This window comes from Falco naumanni, chromosome 10, assembly GCF_017639655.2.
Source record: "Falco naumanni isolate bFalNau1 chromosome 10, bFalNau1.pat, whole genome shotgun sequence".
In the NCBI taxonomy this organism is placed as follows: domain Eukaryota; kingdom Metazoa; phylum Chordata; class Aves; order Falconiformes; family Falconidae; genus Falco; species Falco naumanni.
This window is the reverse complement of record NC_054063.1, coordinates 32,642,807-32,668,816: the sequence shown is the minus strand read 5'-3', so window position 1 is coordinate 32,668,816 and position 26,010 is coordinate 32,642,807. Positions and strand designations below refer to the sequence as shown.

Genomic DNA, 26,010 nt, shown 5'->3' with positions numbered 1-26,010 from the left:
CCTTCCCTGCCAGCGCTCAGACCTGGCCCAGGGAAATCCTCATACCCGATGCTCCTGAGCAGGGAAATATGCTGCTCCTCCGGCCCCGCTGCAGGCAGCAGGGAGGGATGTGGGGATCCCCCACCCCAGCATCACTGCCACCAGATCCACCTTCTCCCAGGGCAAAACCAGCCCTTGAAAAGGCACTGGGCTCCCTCCGAGTGGCGGGGAGCACGGGCGCTCCCCCGCCGGCTCTTTGCTGGGCAGGGAGCTGAGGAGGATTTAAATCTGTGGTTTTGCTGGTGGCACAGCAGAGTCAGCACCACACATCCCACACTTTAAAAGGAGAATTCCCAGATACTGTTGACTCACTGTGCAAACAGAGAAATGGCCACAAAACATGCCTCATCCCGATTTGCATCCCCACCACTGCAACGCCTGATCCTCACCTGCCCCAGTGCCACCACCCCGCTACGGCTTTCCTGCCCTGTTTGGCACGAGGGAAACTGAGGCAGCAGTGACGTGACCAGTGGAGGGAGCAAAATTTAGGCTGAAACTGGATTTTGTGCGTGTCAAGCCTGCGGACAGGGCCTGACAGCTCAGGGGACTGCAAATCCCACTGGATGCAGCCCCATCCCCCTTGAAGTCTTAGAGGATTTGGCAGTGGGAAATTGAAACCAGGTGATTCCAGGATATTAAAAAAGCATGTGCTTCCCTAGTGACATCGGGGAGCAGGGACAGGGAACCCGGAACTGCAGCGGGTTTCCCGTCAGGTGCCGGTTTGTAATCCAGAGGGATCTTGCCATGCCTGGAAGGGGCAGGGGGATGCGGGGGGGCGGCCCTGGCTGTGGGCACAGCTGTGCCCCAGCTCCTTGGCGAGTGCTCGGTGGGCGCCGCGCCAGCATCCGCAGTGGCTCTGCGGCCCCAGGCGGCTCTGCTTTCCTTCCATCCCCGGCAAAAAAAACCGCCTTGTGCTGCTCTGTGTCTGCTAACACTCCCGGGGCGGGAGGTAGCTCAGCACCATGTTCTCTGAGGGTTTTTCCAGCTCCCGCTCCCTGCGAGAGCAGGGGAAGCTCTTCCCTGATGGTGATTTTCTCAGCCCATGGGCTGGTTTCTCGTCCACCCGCCCCAGGCAGCGTGGAACAGGCAGGAGTGAGTAAATAACCCGGGCTGGTGCGTCTCTCCAGGGGATTGCAAGATGCCAAGTACCGCTTGCTCAGGTGAGGATCGGGCACCTCCTCTCAACACACGGTCCCTGGGGTGGGAGAGGGACGAGTCCATTCCCAGACACTGGTGTCAGAAGGGTGCTGGGCTGTGGGGACCCCCGGCACTCACCCATGTGGTGGCCTCAGGGCTTTTTTTTCCCTGGATTTTGCTCCCCAGCCCATGAGCAAGGCCAGGGGCTGTCCTGGAGCCAGAGGTCACCTGGCCGTCAGCCTGCTGCCTGTTCCTGGGCGGAGGATGCAGCTGCTGCACAAATCCTGCAGGATACGGCAGGGTCGGTGCCCCACACTTCGGGACTGCGAAGGGGGAAGATGCTGGGGCCACTCGGAGGGGAAAAACCCGTTTCCCAGAGGTGTTTGCTGGGGGAACTTGCAGACCCCCCCACCTTCCGCAGCCGTATGATGAACACGATTCAGGGAATTTCCAAACCAAAGCCTGTCTGACCCACTGCGGACCGATGCCCAGGTGGGGTAGAGTGGGGCAGGATAACGGGAATATGATGGAAGATTCCAGTGCCCTGAGGGACCAGGCGTGATGGCCCGCAGCCTGGCTGGTACAGGAGCCGGGACCACGGAACAAGACTGGCAGACAGCAGACAGACAAAAGCGGTTTCACGTGCTGTCAAATTAAACTGTGAAATTCCTTGGTGTGCAGCATCGCGGACATGGAGAATTAATGCAAGGCTAAAAAGGGATTAGTCAGACTCGGAGAAGAAAAAATACCCATCACAGACACCTCATCGCAAACCATCACCTCCATGCACCAGCGGCAGCCTCCCAGGCGCCGTGACGGGTTCTCCCCATCCCCACGGACAGGCAGCGGTTGGGAGAGAGGGAGTTACCTTTCTTGCGGCTTTGATGGCCACGCTCCCTTCTCAGGTTTTGCCCTCAAAAACAAGGGTGTGCCCATAATGCTCGGCTATTTTAAGACCACTGGGAGCTGGCTGCTTCCTGCCCGTCCTGACCGAGGCCCTTACACAAGCGTGGAGCGACTTTCCCAGGGGCAGCGGTGGCTTATCCTGGAGGGAGCAGGACAGAGGGTCCTGTGCCGGTGGGAAGTGTCCCCAAGCATCCTGTCACCTTTGCAGTGCTGTCATACACTGGTCAGTTTTATAAGGGCAGCTTTAGGTTCTTATCCCAGTGCATTTATTGTTGGGTAGGATCCTAAACACCCCAGGAACCTTGTAGGGCTCCTAGTGCGTGTGCACGCCTGCGCTTGTGCGTGTCCCTGTGCAGGTGGGTGAAGCAGCAGGACAGGGGCAGCTGCTGGCCTTGGGGGTGCTCTCGGTGACAGGTGCCTCACTTTGCAAACGGTGCCCCTTCCAGAGCCACCAGACACAGGCTGCTGGGCCGCGTGCTGCCTTGCAAGCACACGTAGGTGTGTGTATGTACCGTATGTATCTGCGTATGTATGTTTATCTGTGTGTTTATATAGAGGGGTACATCCCCTCCAGCCTCCTCCTTTCGCTGGGCTCGCCCTCGGGCAGCCCAGCACCACCAGCCAGGGTGGGCGATTCACCCACCGCTGCACCAGAGCCGGGGCAGCCTGAGCCCACAGCCCACCCTGGGGTGCCCCGGCGGGGAGGAGGGCTCGGGAAGGCCAGCAGCACGGAACGAATGGGAAATAGCAGGCTTTGACCATGTGGATGGAGCAAACCGCCCTGAAATGCTTCCCAGTTCAGCCCAGTTCAACGACTTATCCCCCACTTCTGTCTGATTGGTGGGCTGGAGCGGGGTTGGAGAGCCTCCCGGGACCCCTGCCCCCTGAACCCCCCTGGGGATGGGGTGCCGCCGGCCACCTGCAAGCCCAGTCCCGCTTTCCTTGCTGGCACAGGTCCGGCGTGGTGACTGGGAGGAAGCTGTGGCAGCCATGGGCCTGGCTCCAGCAAAGAGCCAGCGGCAGCCAGGGAGGGGACTGTCCCCAGGAAAGCCACCCCGCCTGGCCTGTCCCAGCGCAGCAGGGCTGGGGGTGTCCCTGGGAGGGCGGGGGGGGGGGGGGGGGGGGGGGGGCAGCTGCCAGCCTGGCCTGGCCCATGCCCAGCTCACCCGTGTCCCTGCGTGCGCCCGCACAGCCCCACGGCAGGCGCGAGGGGTGGTGGGGCCGTGCTGGGGGCTCGGGGGGCTGAGCCCCTCGGCCCGGTGGCTGCGCTCGGGGGTGATGGCCTGGGGGATGCAGCACCCCGTGGCACGTGTTGCACACCCAGGGCCCTGTGTAGACGCTCCTGTGGGGTGCCAGGGCCCTGTGGTGGGGCTGCGGGGTGTGTGGCACATTGTGGCCCTACGTGTGCCACGCTTCTGGGGCGCAGGGGACCCCTGGTACCCCAGGTGCGTGCTGTGGGATGCAGGGGACCCCTAGTGCCCCCGGTTTACGGTGTGGGGTGCAGGGGACCCCCCGTGCCGCCGGCGTGCTGCGGGGCGCGCAGCTCCGGGCCCCCCACGCCAGGGCCTCCCGCAGCCCCCCGGCGCTGCCCCTTCCCCCCGCTCCCCCCCCACCCTGCGGCGGGGGCGCGCTGGCCCCCCACGGGCGGCTGAGCGCGGGGGGCGGTGCCCGGGCGGGGGGCGGGGTGTCCCTGCCCACGCCCCGCCCCCTTCCTCGCTCCTCCCCCGCCCCCCCTCCCCGGGCCGGCGGGCGGGATGGGGCGCGGCGGGCGGCGCTGAGCGGCGGCGGCGCTCCGGGCGCTCCCGCTCCCCTTTGTTCGCGGCGCTGATGGCGGCCGGGCCGGGCAGCGGCCCCGGGGCGCCCAGCGAGGCGGAGGCAGCCCACCTCTGCCGCAGCCTGGAGGTGGGCACCGTCATGACTCTCTTTTACTCCAAAAAGTCGCAGCGACCCGAGCGGAAAACTTTCCAGGTGAAGCTGGAGACGCGGCAGGTCACCTGGAGCCGCGGCTCTGAGAAGATCGAGGGAGCCGGTGAGTGCGGGGGGGCACCGTGAAACCCGGCCGGGAACGGGGGGAAAAGGGCTCCGGGTCCCTCGGGGCGATGGGTGCGGGGCGGCCCCGGTCGGAGCCGTCCCGGGGAGCCGCCGTTCGCCGGCTGGGAAAGCGGCGTGAGGCTCGGTGGGGAGGAGGAAGAAGGGGAAAAAAAAATAAAAATTAAAAAAAAAAATCCCGACCTCCCTGCGACCGGCATCTCCCCGCGCAGCAGCTCGGGATGGCGGAGGTGGGGTCCGGGTTCCCTGCGCGGTGGGTGAGCGGGGGATGCAGGGATGCGCGGGCCGGGTACCGCCATGGCCCCCCGCTGTGCGCATCCCTCCCCGGCACCCAACTTTACCGGGACGAGCCGGCGCCCCTTCCCGGGCGGTACCTTGGGCCGCAGCACCGAAAAGCCGTAAGGAGCCTCGGCAGGAGGCAGGAGTAGTGTGAGCCCTTTTGGGGTTGCGTCTCGGCACAACAGATGAGGTGAAACGGAAAGGGCAAAAGGCAGAAAAAACAACCTAAAATATGGTGATGCAGCTCCCTCCTCTCCTGCCCTTTCCGCGGTGATGGCGGAGGGTCAGCGCGGCTCCTGCCTTCGGTTTCCCGCGTGTGATGTGGAGCTGGAGCATGAGGAGGGCAGGGGAAAAGATGTGTAAGAACTTTGAGCGTAAAACCACCCTCACCACGGGTGGGAAGGGGGAGAGAGCAGGGGGCCCCGCGCTGGGAAACTTTTCACCTCGGTGTTGGTTTCCCAGGTCACTGCTGTTTCTCTTAAATTACCTTTCCCACTCCCACGCGTGAGGACGGTGTCTCTGTTGCGATGCTGGAGGCGAGGAAGAGGGGACACGCACGAAGGCAATGTGATTCAGGTCCTGACGCTGGCCTTCCCCACCGCTGAGGGATGCGACTGGGCGCAGTGAGGCTGTGGAGGGTTTGTCATCTCCTGACGAGTCCCGCTGGCCCAAGGCGGAAAAGTTGGATGCTGTTAGTATTGCCGGGGGCTCAGGTGAAGGAAGGAGGTGGAGATGATGGTCACGTCTCTGTGGCAGAACCACAAAATGCTGGTGCTTCTAATTTGGGCTTTGGTTTGCCTTAAGGTCCTTGGAGTCCTCCAGCTTCTGCCCAGCAGCGTCTTGGGCAGATCTGGAAGGAGCCTCGGGCTCCGTTACCATCACTGGGACGTGGAGCTCCCCCACCCCTTCTCAGGGTGGCCTCCAGGTGTGTTGAGGCACCGGGAGAGGGAGGAGAGTACAGTGCTCCATTGACCCTGGGTTTAAGTTGTTTGTAAACCAAGGCAAAGCACCTGCTTGTTCTGCCGGTGAGGCACCGTTCTCTGGCAGCATCTACAGACCACGTGGGTCCATGGCCCACGGTGGGACAGAGGCCCCCGTTGATGTTTACACGGGTCATCGTTCCTGTGGGCAGACCTAAGCACGTGCTGCCGGCCTTGCGAGGCTGGGACCTTGACTTCAAGGAAATTTAGAGAACTTCTAACTCCTGTACCAAAACTGCGGTGGTAACGATGGTGATGATGATGTCCTGTGCTGTGCTGACAGCCAAGAGCAGATCACTAAAAGCAGAGAGTGTGTCCCAGGGGCTGAGATGAACAGGTTAAAAATGTAGTAAAATCCACAGGTTTCTAGCAAAAAAGCAAGCGTTAGGGAGCCGGGGACAGCCAGTTCCCTCATGTTCCTTGAAGCGTCACAGTGGAAATTACTTGGGGCTTCTCGGCTCCGCTGCAGGCGAGTTGGCCAGCTGGTGGCCATGGGCGCGTGGTTCTCTGGCACACGCCTCCCAACACCCGTGCCATTCCTGCTGCGCGTGCATCCCGCCTGAGGGGCAGGACGGGCCGTGCTGGGAAGAGAGGACATCAGCCTGAAGAGATGCCGTGTCTTCAGCCCCATCTCTGACGCCACATGCTTTCCCCATGGCCTCCTCTCTGCACCTGAGCATCTCACCCTGTCCTCAGTCCCCTCCTGTGGTGTCACCCAGCACCCTGAGCAGCATCCATCCTCTCGCCCCTCTTCCTTGGCAGGGCTGAGAAGCAGAGCTTTGCTTTAACGCTTCCTGGGCAGAGGCATGGGAGCTCCAGGTGGAAATAGTGGCTTGTGTACACAAATAGTGACTGAGTATCTAGGCAGGCAAGGCAAAGCCACGCGACCCTCGGCCAGCAATACTGGGTTGTTGGCCAACTTCCCTATTTTTATCTGGATGTGCTTTCTGGGCGGAAAAAGGATGCCTGGGAAAACCCAGGTGTGTGACAGCTCCACTTCACATGGCAAATACATTGATGTATTCTCCTCCTGGCTCATCCTCTCCCCTTGATGACCAGCCTTTACTGGCACAGCGTTCACATGGCCGTAGTGGGAACCAGAGGGGGAAGTGGTACAGAGTCGAGATAATCGCTGTTAGCGCAGGGTATTTTTAACCATGAGCAATGCCTGACCCAGTTCTCCCCACGAAGACAAGCCGTGCTGGTGTGGGGAGCAGGAGGTGGGGGCTGTCAGGAAGGCTGGGGTTTGCTTTTTGTGGCGGTGCTGGTTTGGCCCTGACTTGCAGTGTGAGTATGAGCAGAGGAGAGCAGCTGTCAGGGAGTGAGGTGTTCCTTCACAGGGAACAGCATCTCTGCTGGATGATGTCTGGGGGTCTGCAGGTCGACTGTTGTGTTCATGGGTTGGTAATGAATGTTCTTCTGTTTCTTGAGATATGGAGACCAGCAAGGAGCTTCAGAACCCCCTGGGCACAAGTTGGTTCTCTCAGTAGGAATGATCCTGGGGCTTCATCCATTTCAGAGCAGATGGGTATCCACAGTATATCACATACACAGGTCTGGGACTCGGGCACGTCTGTGTAGGTGGCCATGTCTTGGAGAGGTGTCTGTCGCCACGATCACCCCAGCACGGAGGAACTGTGCTCCTTTCTCTGCGCCTGGTGGGTTTTGCAGAAACAAGATGTGTACTTGGCCCAGGGAGGCGTGGGCAGTGCTGGGGGACCTGGCTCTGTTACTGACCCCGCTGGGAAGAGCACAGCCCCCGTGGCTGCGGCTCGGGGAGCCTCCTGCTGCGTGGCAGCAGTGCACCAGGGGACAGAGGGACAGAGGTCAGCTCCAGGTGGCCTTAGGCATGGGGCTAAAGCTGCGATGTGCTGGCAGGAGAGGGCTTCTGGGCAGTCACAGTCACTGTTCCTTGGTGTGGTGCTGCTCATTTCAGAGCTTCGATGTGGTTGTGGGTGGTGTTGTGGAGCTGCTGCCTCCCCGGGGTCCGTGGGCGCTTGCCTGTCGGTACTTCTGATCTCCTCTGAACTCTGGGCGCTTGCAATAGGCAACTGGTCGTTTGCCTTCATGAAAAGCCACGATTTGGTGGTGCTTGGCTTTCTGGTGTGTGCGGACCTGGAGCTGATGGAGAGCAGAGCTGGAGCAGGTTTCAGGTCACCCTGCCGCTGGAGGGGAGCGTGCCTGGAGGGAAGTCCAGGGAAGCCCCCATCCTCCGTGCCAGCAGCGTGCTGTCGGTCTGACAGCTTCTCCCTGACCGAACGGGTGTGCGCCTGCCAGCTCCGCTGGCCACGCCGCTTGTGCTTGGAGGCGATGAGACATCTTTTATTTCAAATTACCTATTGAAGTGAGTGGGATCTCAGCTGGCCTCTGGAAGGAGCTTTCGGGACCTAAGGACGGTGCCCTTAGTGTTGAACAGCATCTTTAACAGTGGTGGGACCAAACCGGAGGGATGCTGGCTGGGGACCAGGTGCTGCTGGGTGAGTTGGGTGGCATCGCCATACATGCCACAGGTGTACGGGCAACCAGCCAGCCGTGCTGGCCACCAAATGCCCAGCCTTGCCTCCCACCCGTGAGCAGGAGGTGCTGGGGTCGTGGTATGTTGGTGCCGAGGGGAGGGGGGAACCCTTGCTGGTGTGACAGCCCCTCCTCTTCGTCGTCCCCTTGCTCTGCGACCCTTGTGTAGTGCTTTGTGAGCGTCGCATAAAGAGTGACCTTGTGTGTGAATTGTCAGCGTGTGTCCCCCCGCTCCTCCCCTCCGTGAGCGGCTCTGACTCAGCAGCGGGCAGAGCGGGGGCTCCAGCCAGCTGGGCTCCCAGATGAAGAACCTCTTCTGTTGGAAAGGACCCATCTCCTGCTCTTTGTTCTGCTCTTCAGCTCGCTCCAGAGCGCCCTGGCCCTCCACGAGCAGGATCAGCCGAGGAGTGGGGAGGAGGGGGCAAAGCCTTTCGCTTTGACAAGCGGCCACCTCCTTCTCCTGTACTACTTCAAAACTGAAACTGTGCAAAATGCAATCCTGGTTTCTGGGAAAAAAAAAAAAAAAAAAGTAAAAAAAAAAAGTGTTTTTTCCCAGTTAATATTTGTTTTTATCCAAAGGGGTTTCAGCCAGCTCTAATTACCAGTGCATTGCTTTCTTGCTAATCAACTCTGCAGAGGGCCTGGCTGTTATGATGGGAAGAACTCTAATAATTTTCTATTCTTTTTGTTAATCACCCAAAGCAAAATAGAGCTAATCCCTGGAGTCCGTTGTCTTTCATGCATTTTTTTTAATACTTCCTGTGTTACGTAATTCTTTTTTTAATATAAAAGGGTCTTGCATTCATAACTTCACAGGCTGGGGGGTTATAGGCCAGCTTCTAATTGATCTGTTTGCCTTGAAACACGTCAGAAAATTCAGAGAGTTTGCTCAGAGACCGAGCTGAAAATTTGTAGCAGATGTTTGTTTTATAGGGGAGAGAGAGGGGGGGGGAAACACCTTGGAAAAGCCCTGGTTCCATTCTTGCTTTCAGTGAATTGAGCTTGGTCCTGTGGAGGTGGAGAAAAGCTGTTGCCTGCGTAAAAGAAAAGGCAGGAACTGTAAAATAATAATTTTGGACTCGGCTCATCCTTTCCAACTGCCTGCCCCTTTCATTAGTCCACCAAGGCACAGTTGTTTGGGTATTTGTTATTTTATTTTATTTTTCTGAGGCTATCTGAATAAGCTGAGGGGCTTGGAGCTCTTGAGAAGCGAGCAAGCCAGAAACAGCTTTCAAGGATAAACAAACTTCAGAGTCTGATCCTCTCAGGGTGCAGGACGGCTCCTGCACTGGCGGGTCCCCCTGCACCACTGCCCCACGGTGCAGGATGCGGCCCCTTGCGGGGGCAGGCAGGGGAGCTCACTCCCGAGGTGCCGGGAGCTGGGGGCTGCAGGAATTGCTGGTGTGGGAAGGTGAGAACATGGCTTGTGACCGTCATAATGGTTAAATCTTCCCCTGCTGAAGCTCTCTTGTGGGAGTTTCTTGAGCAAAGGTGTTTTTTTTGTGTCGTTACCGGTCCCCTTCCTGCTTATCAGGATATTTGTGTGAATCTGGGGGAAGCGAACGAGCTCTGCTTTGCCTTCACCTCCAAATCGAAACAGCCTTTTTCCCTCGCTTTACATCTCTTCGTCATCTCCTTCCTCTTCTCAGTAGCATCTTCCAGGAGGAACAGGTTAGAAGATCACTCCTCATGCAGTAGTAGGATACGTCACAAATTACCCCTTCCCTTGGCATCTCAAAAGCTTCTCTGCGACCCAGAGAGCAGCTGGAGGTTACCCAGCTGGGAGACCTGCTCCACCGTGGCACCTGCACCCATCTTGCCCATCCATCTGGTTCCTTCATTTGCCAGGCAGCCACATGGAAGGTATTGGCTTATGGGCTTTAAGCCCAATGATTAAAACGTGCTGGAGAGGTTTTGCATAGTGTCAGACTGATTACTTCTCACCTAGCCAAGGGCCTGAGCGCTCCAGGATTTTCAGGGCAGAAGCGATGTGGCTTGGCTTTCTCCCTGCCTGCAGGCAGCCGTGTTGGCTGGACACCATGTGTGGTGAGAGGAGCATCTGAGTAAGCTGGATATGAACATCTGGCTTTGCAGAGGAGCACCTCGCGTGCTCGGTGCCGTCACCTCCCGTCTCTGCCAGCAGTTTTGTCGTGAGATTCTTTCTGTACAGGGCTTTTAACGTGCCCCGTCTCCAAGCTGAGCTGCAGTTGCCCAACCCAACTGCGATCTTTTGATTTCTCTTTGGTTTAGTTCCCCTGCCCACGTGGCGGGGGTGGTCCTCCGTATCGGCTAAGCGTTTGCTCAGCTCTGTTATCTAATCACAGTGGTGCGCACCGTGAGCATCCCAAAGATGTGCTGAGCATCTCAAAGATGTGCCGGCTGTTAGCAATGCCCATCGCTTGTCCCTGCATGAGCGGGCGTGTGACCTTCTGCGTATCTTGCAGATTGCAGATGGAGGAGAAGAGGCTTGCCTGCAGGCTCATCAGGGGTCTTGGGAGGAGTTGGTGCTGAAGTCCCTGTCCCCAGGCAGTGCTAAGGTCCCCATCTCCAAGCGAGCAGTGCTAAGGTCCCTGTCTCCAAGCGTTGCATGTGGTAGAGCAGGCTTGACCACCGAGTTGCCCCAGAGGTGCAGCCTTCATTTAATTTTTGTGATCCTGGGAACTCGGGCATTGCTCTTTGGCTGGGACCTTCCCCTCCAGAGAGCATTGGGACCGTTCTGTCACTTGCAGTGGTGTCACTTGGGTCGCTTCCCACTGAGGTGGGCAGCCTGGCTGGGATGTAAAGCTTGCCAATGCTTGGGATGGAGCAGGAGCTCTCAAAGTACAGTGTTCAGCTGGGACTGCCTTACAGTTCTGGCTACATCACACAAGCTTCTGCTTGTGTCCTGCCCTGACCAGCTGCAGCAGCTCAGCCCATGGATGGTAACTTTGGGAGCTGCTGGAAGCAGAGCACATTTGACTGTGTGTCCATCTCCTCTCTCTCTGCCAAAGTGGGATCCTGCTGGGGTCGGCGTTGCAAACGGTTTGTGCTGAGCATCTCATCCAGGCCATGGAACCAGCTGGCAGGAGCTGTGAGACTTCTTCCAGATCAGCCCACCACCAAGCACGCTGATGGCCGGTCCCGCATGGCTGTGGGAACACAGCAGGACCACCCCCTTGGTGGGCTGCAGTTCCTTAGATGAAGGGGCCAACAGCAGTAGTCCCTGCTTAATGGCCAGTCAGCCGAAAGCTGGGCTGGTGGTTTGGGTCCAGAGGTGATGGTGCTGTGGGTGGTCTGGCTGGGGCTGCAGCGAGCCCCCGGTGCTGTGTCCCCATTCCTGAACTGCGGGGACAGTAGGAGCTGGTGTGAAGCACACGATGGGGGGTGTGGGGAGTGCAGGAAGAGCTTGCAGCTTGTGGTGAGGGGGTGTGGGGCTTCGATCGCAGGAACCCCGTGCAGCTTGGAGTTTATACCATTGGCTGAACCTTGTTATAGAATGAAAGGAAATGTCTGAAGTCAGTGGAGGAGACTTTTTCTTTTCTAGTGTGCTCTGAGGTTTAAGGGCAGAAGAAATCAGAAATCAGTGGGGCTTAAATTTTGAAGTCCTTACAATGATTTTGAAAAGTGAATCCCCACATCCTCCCTTCTTCCCCTTGGTCAAACACGCTTGGAGAGCAGGTGGTAGGAGATGGTGCTGAAATAGAGCAACTGGGAGGATAGCCGTCTAGAGGAGGACAAAAGAAAAAAAGATTTGTGTGTTCAACAGACACCTGCAGCTGTATGGAGAAAATGATTTGGTATCTGACAGCCAGGGATGCTCACAGAAACCGCTGGCTGTCCCAGAAAACACCTACCTGTGAGGCTTGTTGGCTCACTTGGTCGTGGTGTTTGCTACGGCTGGTGCTCTCCTGCCACTATCGTGTTTTGAGATCTGTTTAATATTTAGAACATCCTCCGCACAGTGACTGTACCCTGCCGTGCACGGGGTTGGGTGGGTGATCTCATGGCTTTTCCTCCGCTCTGACGTCCCTGCTTATCTGTTCCACCGAGTGCGGTTTCTCCACCAGAGGTGTTACATCGGGCAGTGGCAGGAGGGACCCAGGCCGGGGAGAGCCCTTGGGAAGGGGACACGGTGCCAACGGCCATTCCCAGAGGGACTCTGCAGCGCTGGAGGAAGTTTTCCTTCGAAAGGTTTTTAATCTTCAAGTTGTGAGGATTTTTGTGTTGCACAAAGAGCTGGTTTACGTGCTTTTTGACATCGATTCAAATTCAGATTTCCTTATTTCTAAGAATTGTCTGCCTTTCTGAAGATCCCGTGGCACTTGGAGCTGCAGGTATTGCTGTCTGCCTCTGCGCGACGGCTGTGCCAGGCTCATCACTCCTGTCCCAGCTCTGGGCACCTTACTGACTCTTGATATATCCCTGTCACATATCGAACACCTTGATACATCAGATGGTGGGAGGACACATGATTGTGGAGCACCCCGAGCATGCAAAAGCCAAGGGCTGGTATCTCTAGCAGAAGGTGGCAACTCTAGATCTGGAGGAGTCAGCAGATCTTTACGACACTGACAGCCCGTACTCTGAAAGTCTCTGTGACTTTCAAACAGCTTTTCAGCTCCGTCTCTGCTGCCTGTGTGGTCTGGTGGCTCTTCAGCTCAGCCTGCAGCTGGGGGTGCTGAACTGGGCTAGCTGGAGAGCCATGGAAAGCCTTCCAGAACCTGGAATGGACCTCTCCCTTGCTCTCCTCTGCAGCTCCTACCTTCTGTTTGAAAACATTTGTGGTCCTGAGGTTTTAGTCCGTTGTGTCTTCTTGTGCTGCTAATAGTGTCCCAATGCACTCCTGGCTGTCGACAGGCAAACCCGCATCGCTGTTTTAAAATTGTCCTGGTGAAGGTTGTGGTCCAGCATGTGAGCTTCCATGAGCGGGATGCTGGGCTGAGCTGACTTTGTCTGCTGGCCTTGAGGATGAAATGGCTAACAGATGCGGCATAAGGGGCAGGACTGAGCCTTATGGGTTGTTTTTTCTCCCCAACCCATTACAAACGCATTTATTTTCTTTTTCTTGGAATGTGACTTTTGGTTTTTTTTTTTGCTTTCCTGCCTTGACATATGAAATCATCAGGGCCGGAGCTGTGCTGCCTGGTGGTTGCAGCTCAGCCTCTCTGCTCACCCCCAGCCTTTGCCCATGCAGGGATGTGCGTGGGACTGCTGCCTTCCCCCAGATGTGGTTGCTCCTGCCTTCCCCCAGATGTGGTTGCTCCTGCCTTCCCCCAGATGTGGTTGCTTCTGTGGCCCTTGGGGGAGTGACCCGCGGGGTGAATTGTCCTCAGGGACTGTGGTTGCCTTTTCCCCCTAGCTTCAAAACCCACCACCCAGGAGCCAGACGTGCAGTTGCCGTGCTGCAGTCCATCCCGCTGTGCTGCGGGGATCGTGGCACCTGGAGGGGTGGGTGTGGGGGGCAGCACGCAGTGATGCCGTGGCTGCTCTGCTGCAGTGTGCTGCTCCCCATCTCGGCTGGAGCTCCCCTGATGTGCTCCGCACTGTGCCTTGCTTCTTTCCTCCAGGGCTTGTGCTGTGCAGGGCCCCATCCTGCTCCATTTGAGCATCCATCCGCGCTAGGGCCAGACCGGCCAGGCTTGGAAATGAGTGTCACCGAGAGGGGATGTCAGGGAAGGCTGTCGCAGCAGGCTGTGCCCCACGGGGACGCTGGGTAGAGCAGCTGCTTGAAAGTCTTTTTCCTGTTTACTTGCTCCCAGAAGTGCCGGGTGATGTGGTGGTTAAAGGACATCCCTCCTGTGTGTGCCGGGGCGTCCTTCATCCCTCCTCCTCACCCTCTTTAGGGGATGTTTCCACACCTGCAGTCCCAGCCTGTAAGCCCTGCCAGATAACGGGTGGGGGTGGCTGTGGACCACGCTCAGCAGTGTTGGGAGCACACGAAGTCCAAGAGGACTTTAACCCCCTTGGCACCCTGCCCTGTAGATCTGCGCCCCATAAATCTGCTTTCCAGCTGGCGGAGGGGTGGGTTGAGGGCTGGCTCGGTTTGTTTGCTGAGCATTCAGGCACTGCCTGGCATGGTTCTTCTTGGCATGAGCGAAGGGCAAGGCTCTCGTGCTGCTGGGCTGCACCAGAGCAGAAGCAGAGAGCCTGCTGCCTCGTCTGCCTGAGCTGCTGTGCTCGGGTGCTTCTGCCAGCACCCAACCCATAGGCATTGCTCCTCCATCCTCTGGTTCCTCTGGCCAGGATCCCAGGGTACCTGGGGTATCTCACTCTCCTTGGAGCCTTGTCCTGCTCACAGCTTGCCAGCGCCCAGCCCTCCTTGACTTCAGAGGACCAAAAAGTTGTCCTGAGTCCCAGAGCAGCCCCAGAGTGGTGCTGGGCTCCCCAGGCTTGCTGGGCAGTGGGGAGCTGGCTCTGCTGGGACACAGCTGGGCTCTACATCCCAGCAAAGCAGCAGAAAGTATTTTTTCTTTTTTTTTTTTTCTTTCTCCCCCCCACCTCCTTGGTGTCTCGTATATCATTTAATGCTTTGTGTCAGCCTGTTCTCAAGGTCTTGCTGCTGGCTGGAGTCCTTGCTGCTGGCCCCTGTGCCTTCCCAGCAGCTCAGGCTCTGGGGCATGTTATGAAAAGGCTGAGGGATGAGGGCATGACATTTTGGAGCATTGACACATCGGGTTTGGTATGAACTGTGGAGCAGGTCGGTGTGCATGCAGGAGGTCTCCAGTTCTGGGGACCAAATACATCCCAGGTGAGATCATTAAGAAAAAGCCAAACTCAAGCCGTAGAGGGTCCTGGTGTGAAGACCATATCCAAGAGCTCCTGCTCTTCCCATGTAAACTGAAGATAATGTCTCCTGCTAGGGAGGTGTGTGGCTTAGGTAGTATCTGCTCAGTGCCTGGAGATCTTTAGCTGGATGGTGCTGTAAGAAGGTGCCGTTGGCTGGTTACCAACCATACTCTTGCTTGGCAGTGGGAGGTGAAGCCAGCATCAGCAGTGGTCCCATCATGGCTGCTGCAGATAGAGCAAAACTGGTGAAGAGGAGGTTCGTTGTTTCCATCGTTAACCGCTTTGGGTCAGAGCAGGTTTGATTTCATCAGGTCTGATTTCAGCAGCAGCCGCGCTGGTGACGCTGCCTCTTTCTCTGGTTCATGGTGTGGTGAGTGGAAGGGACCCACATGGAGAGTCCGAGGGGAGGTGACACGAGGAGGTCCCAGCCACTCCCTGCATTATTGGTGGAGACGATGCAGCTCCCTGGGGCCTCTGCTGCGGATAATGGCACGCAGGAAGATCTAGGGGAGGGTGCACATCTGGATTTCACATCTGTGCTTCAGCAAATACTCAGTCCTTGCTGTCTCAAAACAGCTTTGGGGTTGAGCACGGTGGGGGCAGAGGTCAGGCTGCTGTGGTGACCTCGAATGGCTCAGCAGCAGGTGGGATCTTTACCCTGTTCTTCCCTTCCCAACTTCACCCTGACACTGGAGAGCTCGAGCCCTGTCTGGGACAGGAACGAGCCATCTCCCTGCTGCCCGCTGAATGTCCTGGCCAGCAGTCGCCTTTGCTGCTAAATCACTGTCACGGAAACTTGATTACATTGTCTGGTGGGATGGATGAAAACTTGAGTCATGGCATCTGAGCGTCACTGGCATTTGCTGCCAGCGTGACGGATCTTTTCTGTCCTTTGGTTTTCACTCCCTGCCTTCGTGCCCTGTCCTGGGGACTCTTGTCTCCATTCGCTTTGTGATGGGGCATCACTCTCCAGACACGAAAGAGTCAAGAAGGTGCTTTTTTGTGCTGTTTTGTTTTAAGTGCAAAAATCCCAAAGAGCTCCAAGGAGAGCTTGCTGCTGTTGGGCGCCCAGGTCCCCAGATCCACCTCTGCCAGGGCTTCCTCGTTGGCCCTGCCAGTCTCCTGGCTGTGAGCTGGTGAGCTGTGCCTTTGACTGCCTTGTGCGCTCAGGAACTGCTGGATAGCCGTGTCTGCCCTTCTTTTGTGCTTGTTTTTTGTCAGTCTGCTTGCTCCCATCCCTTTCCCCTCGCAGGCAGTGCTGGCATGGGTAGGAGTCCTCTAGCTGACAGAGTCTGGGGAGGTCAGTGACCCTGTAAGCTCACGGAGAGGGATGCAGAGATGTTGCACAGAAGTGCTCCCTGCTGGGCCCTTTGATGGGGATCACCTGCCCTGGGAGCAGCTTCTTTGAGTGTCTCCCCATTCTGTGCCGAGATGCAGCGCTGTGTCGGGTGCCCCATCGATCCGTCCCTGCTCTCCGTGGTACCGCTCAGATCTCCCTACTGCTGCGTGTCTGCCCTGGAGTGGGGGAGAGCGGGAGAGGCAGGCTGGAGGAGCTGTAGCTGTGCTCACAGATCCTCAGCTTCCCCCATCCTCCCTCTGTTTTACTGTGCTCCTCTAAGGTCATTACATTTCTTGCCCAGACAGGGCTGAGGGGGATGGAACCCTCAATGCCACGAAGGAAAAAAAGTCACCTTTGGGGGGTGGCTTGTGGAGCCATCCCTAGACAGACTGTCCAGAAGCACTGATGCTGAGCTTCCCCTTTCCATTTGAGTCAGTGGCAGTTTGTGCCTCTCAAACAGACCAGGCTGATGACTGAAGGGCAGCTTCGCTGGCTGCTGCTGCCCTTATTTCATCTGGGGAAGGGACACCAACTTCTTCAGAGCAGTGTCTGTATGAGCAGAACCAGGGCTTTGCCTTAGCTGGAGTAGCTCTGTGGTTGTTTGGGGTGGAAACGTGCTCCCAGTCCTGTGTGGTGAAGGTGCAGCAAATCCATGGCTCTGGTGGGTGCCAGCTGTGTGTGTGGGTGGATGTGACCAGCAGCCCTGGGTGCCGAGCTTGGGATTTGGTAGAGTCCAGAAATCGTGGTACAAACCCTCCACAACATTTCCATGGTGGAAGCCCCGAAGCATCCCAGATTGCTGGGGCCCTCCACTGGTGTTTGCCATCTGGCTGCCCGTCTCCTCGAGCTGCCCACCAGTGTCCTTGCAGGGCTGTGCTGGAGGGACAGGGCTGCTGGTGTCCAGCACTGAGCTGGGTGAGTTCTGAACGGGGAACCCCGTCTCTGCTTTCCTACTTCACAGCCCATTCGTGTTGCTCGGGGTTCGCCCCTCCTCACAGTAGCTGTCCTAAAACTGGGTGCCTGCACCCGGCTGTAGGCAGATGAGAGAACCTCCAAGGGAGACCCCAAGCTGCAGAGCGGTGGGTGGTGGGAGGGTATCTGGAAGGAGATACCAAGTGGGCTCGCTCTGTTCTTCACTCGTTCCGCGGTGTTCCCCGCTGGCCACCCCAGAGGTGAGGTGTGAGCCAGAGGTGCTCTCTCCAGCAGCCATGGAAGAGATGCGTCTCCTAAGAAGTTTCCTCCCACCTGCCTTGTACGCTTGTGTAGTGCTGGACCGAAGTGCCCATCCCTCCCTGCACTGTGAAAGGAGCCCTAGTGACCAGCTCGCGAGGGATGTTCCCTTTCCAGTGACATGGGAGAAAGCATGGGGGAGGCTGGGAGAGCCAGTAGGAGCTGGCACCCCATGCTCGTAGCACCCTATACGAGAAGTTCATCTGCTGAGGGAGGAGAGCCTGGGCTGTTCGCATCCAGCAAGCCCCACTGTGTGCCCTGCAAACACCCCCGCAAGGGCTCTGCTGGCAGCAAAAGAGCCTGAGGTGGGGAGAGCAGAGAGCCTGTCCCTCTGGGGGTGTGTGGAGCTGTCCCCAGTAATAACCCTGCTAATTAACTGCTGGCCGTTAGCTGACACTGGGTAGGAGACATCTCCCAGGCCTCTCTTCCTCCCTCTCCCCATTGGAGGGATGCTGGCTGCAGGTGCCCAGAGACAGGGCTGCTGGTGGGGTGTGGAAGGATTTTGGGACTGGGGAGCCTCCTGGTCCTTCCTCAGGGGCTTGGGCCGTGACTGCAACAAGTGACCGTGACTCAGGATTGGTGTCCCACCTCTGCTTCATTGCTTTATTTGCTGTTACAGTTTCTTGTCTGGCTTTGGGATGGATGTACCGGTGTGGTGTTTATAGCAGGTGCTGTGGGCTGTGCACGCCCCCGGTGACATCTCCTCGTCCCCACAGCCCCAGGGGTACAACAAAGGGGGCTGTGCAGCTGAGGCTGGAGGAGCTGGAGTGCTTTGCCCGAGACTGTGCAGCCCACCAGAGGTACTGGTGGGTCCAGCACCACCCTCTCAGCTACACTGGGGCCAAGCGGCAGTGATGGACAGGGTGGCAGCGCTGGCAGAGAGGTGGCTCGGGTCAAGTGGGTCTGAGCATGAAGTTGTCCCTGGGCAGGCTGAGTGTGAGCTGCCAGCCTGCACGTCCCCCGTCTGTGCTGGGCTGTGGGCAGAGCTGTGAGATAGCAGCATCCTGCTTCGCTCACTTGGGGATCAGCTTTGGGGTTGTTTTTTTTTACTTTATTTTCTTGCAGCTGAGAGTAAGCGGGAGAGATGTGCTGATGATACAGGGTAGGCAGCTGCCAGCCCACAGCTGCCTCTGCTTGTAGCGTTGGGAGGGTGTTTGTGAGCTCTTGAAGGGCACCTGCGTGAAGCTGGTGGAGGAGCAGGCTGTGGGTCAGCCTGGGGAGAGGTCCTCAGCGCCCTGTAGGAGCCGGGTGATGTCTGGGCAGGACCTGTGCCTCCCTGCTCCAGCCCGGAACACGGGTGCGTGGGATGGAGGAGGGAAGGGCAGTTCCTCACATCCTCCAAGCCGCAGAGCGATGCAGCAGCATATCATCTCCTAATCTCCTTGCGCATCTCCTCTAGTTTCCTCTAGTTGATAAGGATTTGGGGGGGATGAGGGGGGGAGGGGGGAACTGGAGCTCGGAAGCCACAGGACACGTGGCCCAGGGGCGCAGCGGAGGCAGCAGCAGCTGGAGGTGCGGGCAGGAAACACGGGTGCCCGCAGAGCAGCCGGCGCGTCCCTGCGTGCCCCGCGTGGGCTGCCCGGGCGCGCTGCCGGGGCAGGGGTGCTGGCTCCCAGGGTGGCATTTCAGCTCTCTGCCAAATCCTCCTGCTCCACGCTGATTGACCGAGATCACTGAGAGGTGAGCCAGGATCTGAGCCGGGATCCAGGCTAGTCACGGTCACCCTGGCTAGCTGGGAGCTCGCTGCTGTCCCATCTCCAGCCCACTGAGCAATCTTTTTTCCCCCAGCATCTTCTCTCCCGGGGTGCTCTCTGTATGTGGATGTTGCTGCTGCTGGGTAGAGCTAATGCGACAGTTGCTTCGTAGCCAAGTGCGGTGCCTCGCAGCAAAAATTGCTGTTTGCTGATGCAGACAGCAGGTGAGATGAAGCAAATTGCTGAGACGCAACTGAGCCGAGTCTGCAGGGGAAAATTGTTTTACCCACGTCTTTTCCTGAGGCAGAAGTGCCTGCGTGTTACAGCAACCAGAGCAACGGGACCCAACAGGCCCCTGAGCACCAGCGTGGCTGTGTCCCTCCCTGGGACAGTAGTGGGGGTGAAAGAGCCTTTCACAGGGGGTTTGGTGCCTCACTAGACGAGCAGCTTGGCCATTTTTAGCTCGTAGAGGATGAGGGATTCACTGGGACACAGGGCGCTGCTGGTTCAGTGTTTGTGTTGGCCTCCATGTGTCTCAGCCCTGCCTCCTGCCCTCTGCAAAAGTAGTAAGGTCAAATTAGAGGCCTCGGCTGCTTTCTTGTTGTCCTGTCTGGATAAACCATCTGTTAATGGCATGGGATTGTTCTCTGCAAACCTGATAGCCGGTGAGCGGCAGCTGAGGTCAGGCGCAGCAGGAGGATGCGGTAACCTCATCGCTGTCTCAGTGCAGGGATGTTTAATTCTCCATTACACTGCCTGCTTTAGTTTCATCGATTAAGGAGAGCTTGTGGGGTCGAGAGGTTGAGCTGTTTTCACTCTGAAAACCTGTATTAATGAGAGATGCACCGCTTTTCCCTCTGAAATATGTTCCTAATCGGTTGGGGTTACTGCTTTGTCTCTTGTAGGGGGGATGATGTTAAGTGCAGGACCCCACTTTTTGCATTGATTCTGGGTGCAACGTGCGTTTTGTAACAGCCACCTGAAATTTTGCGGTCCAGCCTCCAAATTCAAGCTCAGGTAGTGACCGTGTGCCCGATTCCTCCAGGAAACCTCGGTGGATGCAGGGATGGGTCCACGCAGGGACAAACCCAGGGCTCAGCCAGAGTTTTGCAGGCAGAAGGGGCTCCATAAATAGCGGTGGGCAGGCGACGGGGCTGCAGACTGCAAGGTGCTGAAGGCTCTGGCCCCTGTCCAGCAAAGCACTTAGCACTCACTCGCCTGTTCCCCTGAAATCATGGGGGATTTTTGGTCGTTTTTTTCTTTGCGGAGCGGTGTTGGGTTGCAGTCAGCAAAGGTGAGGGGCTGAGCGGTGTGGAGCAGCCCCGGGCTGGGCAGGTTGGTTGCAGATGGATGAAGCAGCTGGTGAATGCCGGCAGGAGAAGGTGGGCTGCAACCCTCCTCCGAGCTCCTGCAGCTCCCAGTATCTAGTGCTGAGTGGCCACTGCAGGGGGCTTCCGCTGAAGTATTAAGAGGGAGATGGCGCTACTTTATTCTCCATGCTGTTGCGTAATGGATTTCTCCGATTTTTGCCCACATGCACACACGAGTTGTCAGGGTTTTTTTTAATTCTTTCTCCCTTGGCAGCCTTTCTCTGAGGGCCTGACCGCCCAGCACCCCTTCCAGTGACGGGAAGCCTGGGGATGACCGCAGGGTTGTGCTCAGTGGGAACCACAATGTTAAATAAAAGCAACTTTTTATTTTTTCTTTGCCAGAGTAAGTAGCCTGGAGGCTTTTCTGCTGCCCCGGGTAGGATCAGTCTGTGTCAGCTGGCTGAGGTGGAGCTGGGCTGGGAGTGACCATGTGGCTGTCACTACACCGTTTGTCCCCAGGGAGACACATGCACTGAGCAATGCTTGTTGAAGCAGTGGGTGTTTTCTTGGAGGCTGTCCCTGATAAATCCATCCTAGGAGATAACTTGGGCTAAACCCTCCTTTTGCCAGCTTTTTTTTCTTTAATCAGTTTTATATCTTTCCAAAAATCCTCTGGAGGTGGAGATTTTGCAACCCTCGGAGCCCATTCCAGGGTGTCCTTATCCTTGCCCGTTACAACACTCCATCCATCAGCGGTTAAATGAAGCTTGGATGAAGTTTTGGTTTTAAGTTACTTTAAGGGTGGATCTGGTTTTCATGTAACCAGAAGGGTAATTTTTTTAAGCTTTTTTTTCTTAAACGGTGTGGAGGGTGGATCTGGGGTCAGCTTTTTCTTTCTGATGCAACCCGCTCCTGCTGAAGGGAAGGCTCCTTGCCCAGGAGTGTGACCGTGTCCTTTTATTTAAGCGCTGGAGGCAAGTGGAGGGCCAAGCCTTTCTGCTGGTGGTCGGCTGGGGGGAAGTTTGGGAGGCTGTGAAGGGCACAACCTGTTGGCAGAGCCACGGTGCAGCTCAGCGTGCAACGTGGAAGCATGTGAGAGGAGCTTAGAGCATCTCCGGGCTGGATGGGCTTTGCAGCCTCCCTGCCAAGCCTCTGCTGGCAACTGCTTGCACGCCTGCCTGGGAGGGCTGGAGGATGGCTGGAGGATGGCCAGCACGCTCCAGGCATCCTGTCTCATCTGCTGCTCATCCGTCCCTGCTTACTGCTGGTCCCTGCGCTGAGCCATCTCAGCCCTGCCAGGCTGCAGCAGGGTTGATATTCCAGCAGAGAGCTTCCCTCTACCCCAGCCATGGCTGTGGCACCAACTTCTTCTTCCTCTTGCCACTGTCCACATGGGATGAAGACCAGTTTCTACCTTCTGCAGTGACCGCTGCCTTCCACAGCGTGCTCTGGGAGAGGGCAGCTTGGGGAGGAGATGTGGCTCACCTTGGTGACAGGCTGCTGATCTTTGGAGGGTTCATCCTGGATTACCTGCCACTTCTTCTGTGGCCCAGGCACGCGTGACCCACGGTGGTGGGGCCCCACCAGATGCTCATCTGGTGTCTCTGGCCACATCCCTGGTAGGTCTTTCCCAGCAAGGACCCAAGGTGCAAACCTGTGGTGGGACTTGGGGCTGCTGTCACAGAGCCCACGCTGCCACTCACGTGGGGACCTTGCTGGTGACTGGATGTCACTTCCAGCGTGGGCTCTGCAGTTATCCCTTCACTGCGCTCGTGGGGAACCTCTGCTGTGCTTCCAGCTCGCCTCTACTCCTCTGCCCTCTCTTTTGTATTAATTTCCACTCCCTGCTCAAGGCTGGCTGCCAGGTTCCCCTGTCTGCCTGGGGGGGTCCGGGCTCCCCCCGCAGCCCTCTCTACAGGTTTGCAAAGCCACAGGGCTCTGCCCCCAAATAAATGCAAGTGCTGGTGGGCAGATCTGGGCATGTGGGATCATCATCAGCCGTGGTGGGAGCAGGCTTGGGGGGGGTTGGAAGGCAGCGGTGGGAGGATAGCTGCAGGCGCTGGGCTTACTGGTTACTGGCAGGAGGGTGGCAGGGGTGTGCAGAGGTGGCTGTGTTTGACTTGGGGCTCGTTCTTGCGCACTGCGATGGAAATAGTTATGGGTTGGAGTTTGGCTTATTGTCTGGAATAATGTGCCTGGCCTTGGCGGTGCTGGGGACAGGCAGGAGGATGGGGAGAGTGGCACCCCGGTGTGGGGGAGAGGAGTTAGTGCGAGGCAGGGCAGGGGGAGATGGGGCTTGTGAGGCTCTGCCTCGGTTGCCTGCAGGCTTGCAAGCTGGTTGCAAGCTTGCCTGCAGCCTTTCTGCTGGTAGCAAAGCTGAGGTGGAACAGCGCTCAGACCAGGCTGCAGAACCCACCCGGGGCAGGTTTTGCACCTTCGGCTGCATGCTCCTGCGGCAGCGGGGCCCCAACTGGTGCTGTGCAAAGCTGGGGTCACCCCCAGGAGCCGCAGTGTCTCGTGGGGCTGACACGAGCAAGGTCAGCCAGAGAAAATCCCAGCAAGCCCTGGGCTATAGCAAGATGTCTTCGTCTCTCCTTCCCCTGTGGATGGTGGCTCCCGGTCCTGCGCTGGCAGAGGGAGGACCTGCGGTGGGATGGAGGCAGGGCTGGTGCAGGGAACCAACATTTCGGCATTTGCTTGGTTGGGATGGTGGCATTTGTGCTTACTGGGCTTCCTGCTAAGAGTCATTTCCTTCCATGCTGCAAAGGGGCCAGGGAGGTACTTGAGGTCAGTAGAGAAAGTGGGGTTCGAGAGGCTGATCTGCTGCTCCACGGCAAGGAGAGGGCTGCATAAACCAAACCCTGAACTGCCTTCTCCCCGGCACACGCAGGCATGTTTGGGAGGATGAGAGAGATGAGCAAGCAGCTGCAAGCATGCGTGGGCTGGAGGTTTTTACCCTGCTCCCTCCGGGCGCAGAGGCTGCCCTTCGCCCTAGGAATTCCCTGCGTGCTTCTGTCTTTGATAAGTACCTTGCTCGCTCCGGGGCTCCCTCCGTTGCGTGGATTTTAGGTATGCAGTTTGTAACAATAGCTCTGTCTTACTACTTACTTACTAACCCACTGGTTGGTGCTCTGTGCAGTGAAAGGTGAGTGCAGGACATAGGACACGGCAGCATCCTGAAGCAGAGACGAGGCGCTTGCAGCATGCTGCAAGGGAAGGCCATTAATATTTTGGCACCTTCCCTCGGTAGTTATTGCCTGCTAAACTACCATGAAAACCCAGCTGCCGGTTCTTTCCCACTGCATTGGTCAAGCCCTGTATCCTTCAAAGGCAGGATTAGTCTTCAGCCCTGATGTGCGTGTCCTGGATGCAGAGACCTGAGCTGTGATATGGGTTTGTAAGGGCTAAACCAGCGTGCTGTGTCGCTGAGGATGTGAGCACATGGGCAGGTTACGGCAGGGCACGCTGATGTTTGAACTTCCAGACAGCTCATTTCCAAAGGGTAGGCGGTGCCTTAAGAAGTCACACCCTTGCTTATGGTAGGAGGCTTGTCCGTCCTCCCTTTGCAGCCCCGAGGAACTCGGTCTTTCTGTGCTCTTGTCCCGAGTTGAGGAGCTTTGGCGGGTTATTGCGGTGGTCAGTCTGCATACGTCCCGTGTCAGGCAATGAGCAGGCTGCCGTCATCTCCACCTGCACACCCACAGTGACTGGGTGCATTGAACTGCATCACAAGAGGATCTCGCATTCCTCATGTAGGATTTAAGCATCTTTTAAACATCTCCCCAAAGTCAGGCCCTGTGTCTGGCTTGCTGTGGTGTTCGTCTGGAGCGAGCATCATCTCTCGTGATGCAGTTCAGTGCTGTCGGCGGCTGCTGTGGGTAATGAGCAGGTCACATTTCTGTCTAGTTTTAAGCTGCAGTAAATTGAAATGAAAGACGAGTCGATCCACAGTGAGTGCAGTAAGTGGAGTTTAATTGGGATGAATTACATGCCAGGTTTGTAGTAATCTCCGTCCCACATTGCTCAGAAGCATCATCTACTTTGGAAACGTGACTCAGAAATGTTGTTATTTGATTCCCCCGAGCATTTAAGAAACTGTTTTTCCAGGAAGCAAAGATTCTTGAGTTTGGGTTTGGTTTAGGTTTTTTTTCTTTCTTGTTGCTGCTGTTGTTTTTTCTTTGTTCTATGGCAATGAGAGTCTTTTCCCAGAATTTCCTCTGGGGAGGGAGTCTGTGAGATGCTCCCTTACTAGCATCTCTTCAGCTCCTTCTCCTTGCTCAGCATTTAATGCTCTGGCATGCTCACAGCTGCCCCTTGCAGAGGAGCCAGCTCTGAGGCAGCTCGTTGGAGTTACCTGCTGCTCTTCTCCCTGAGCCACAGCTGAAGCTGCCAGGATGCTGGAGCTGTACTGATGGATTCACCACTCACATGTGCAGCCAGGCCCTAACACCCTCTGCTGCTGCCACAGGTTCAAAAATAAGCCAGTTTTTATAAAATGAAGTCCAAGGGACTCGTGTATAGTACAAAGCTGTGAGAGGCGGGAGCCCTGAGCTGTTATCCCCCTCCCTCAGCTCTGGTTCTGACCAGCACCTTGCATATGTTTATGTTGTTGATACCAGACCTCCCTAGTGGTGTCTCTAATTCAAATGATCTCTGGAGATTGGGCGGTTTTCATGCTTTTTCAAATGTTTTCTCTCTGGAAGGTGTTTGGAAGTGAGGTGGGGAGGGGGATTCTGCCTGGAAGCATGGGGGGTGGGGTGGTTACTGCAGTCAAATCTGCTCCAGAGCTGCTGTGGCAGATCCACCACAGCTGGATCTCCAGAGGTTGGATTTGGTTGATACTTGTACTGTGCTTTCTTCTGTGGCCTTCTGAACATCACCCAGAGGTGCTAAGCTTTTTGTCCCTCTTTGGCTAGGGAAGGACAGAGTTTTCTTGGTGAAGATGGAGCATATATGAAGGCAGGGACTGCCCTGGGCATCCTGGTGGTGCTCAGAGGAGCTGGGGAGATGCCAGAAAATGCATACGTAATTAGCATGAAAGTGGGGAGCGGGGCAGGAGGCAGGGGCATCATCAAGTTGTTTAAAAGAAGGATCAATGCAAGTTTCAGTATCTAACTTGAATTTGGAGAGGAGCGGATCTTAAATCCATGGTGTTTGTAAGATGTGGTAGCTGCAAACAGGATTTCATCTAACTGGGCAGGAGGCTGTGCCCTTAGAGGGTTCACCTCTGTAGAAAAGCTTGCTTTAAAAAAAAAAAACAAACACCACAAAATGTTGCTGCCTGGAAAGACAAAAAGAAGTGCAGTTTGCAGGTGTGTGTTGGGTGGAGGAAGAGGAAAGCATGGAGTGTGAAGCTAAAGGGCGAAGGAGCTTACAGTAGCGGTAGCGCTGCCCTCTGCTCGTCACGCCTGGGGATTGCCACGGTGGGGTACCCAGCTGTTGAGGGGGACACGGAGGTAAAGGGGCTGGGGGGGCTTCCTAGGGAGCCGGTAGAGTGGGGCTGTGCTTGCAGGCTTGTGTGTGTGCACAACCACATGCACGCGGCAGGAGAGATGTGCAGGTGGTAGGATCTCTGTGCTGTTTTGGAAGGTTGAGGAGCAAGCTGGGGCTCCTGAAGGGCTTGTTGAAGGTGAGAAGTGTGGCCAACTGCTCTGGGAGGACCTGGGCACCTGTGGCTGTACTGAGGACCAGGCTGGTGGTGCTGTGCTAGAGCTCTGGGTGCCTCTACAGCCTGTGCCATCAGCGGTGGCAGGGGAGGACTGGGAGGC

General features: G+C 57.0%; 1 protein-coding gene across 4 annotated transcripts in view; it reads left to right on the top strand.

The window, feature by feature from the left end:
- The first annotated feature begins 3,843 nt into the window (after positions 1-3,843).
- PLCG1 (phospholipase C gamma 1) overlaps positions 3,844-26,010 on the top strand; it is a 48,879-nt gene continuing 26,712 nt past the window's right edge. For all 4 annotated transcript variants that reach the window (XM_040609055.1, XM_040609053.1, XM_040609054.1 and 1 more), the window contains exon 1: positions 3,844-4,111. In XM_040609055.1, the coding sequence (XP_040464989.1) occupies positions 3,910-4,111 (202 nt within the window). In that variant the 5' untranslated portion in view covers positions 3,844-3,909. The remainder of the gene's footprint in view (positions 4,112-26,010) is intronic.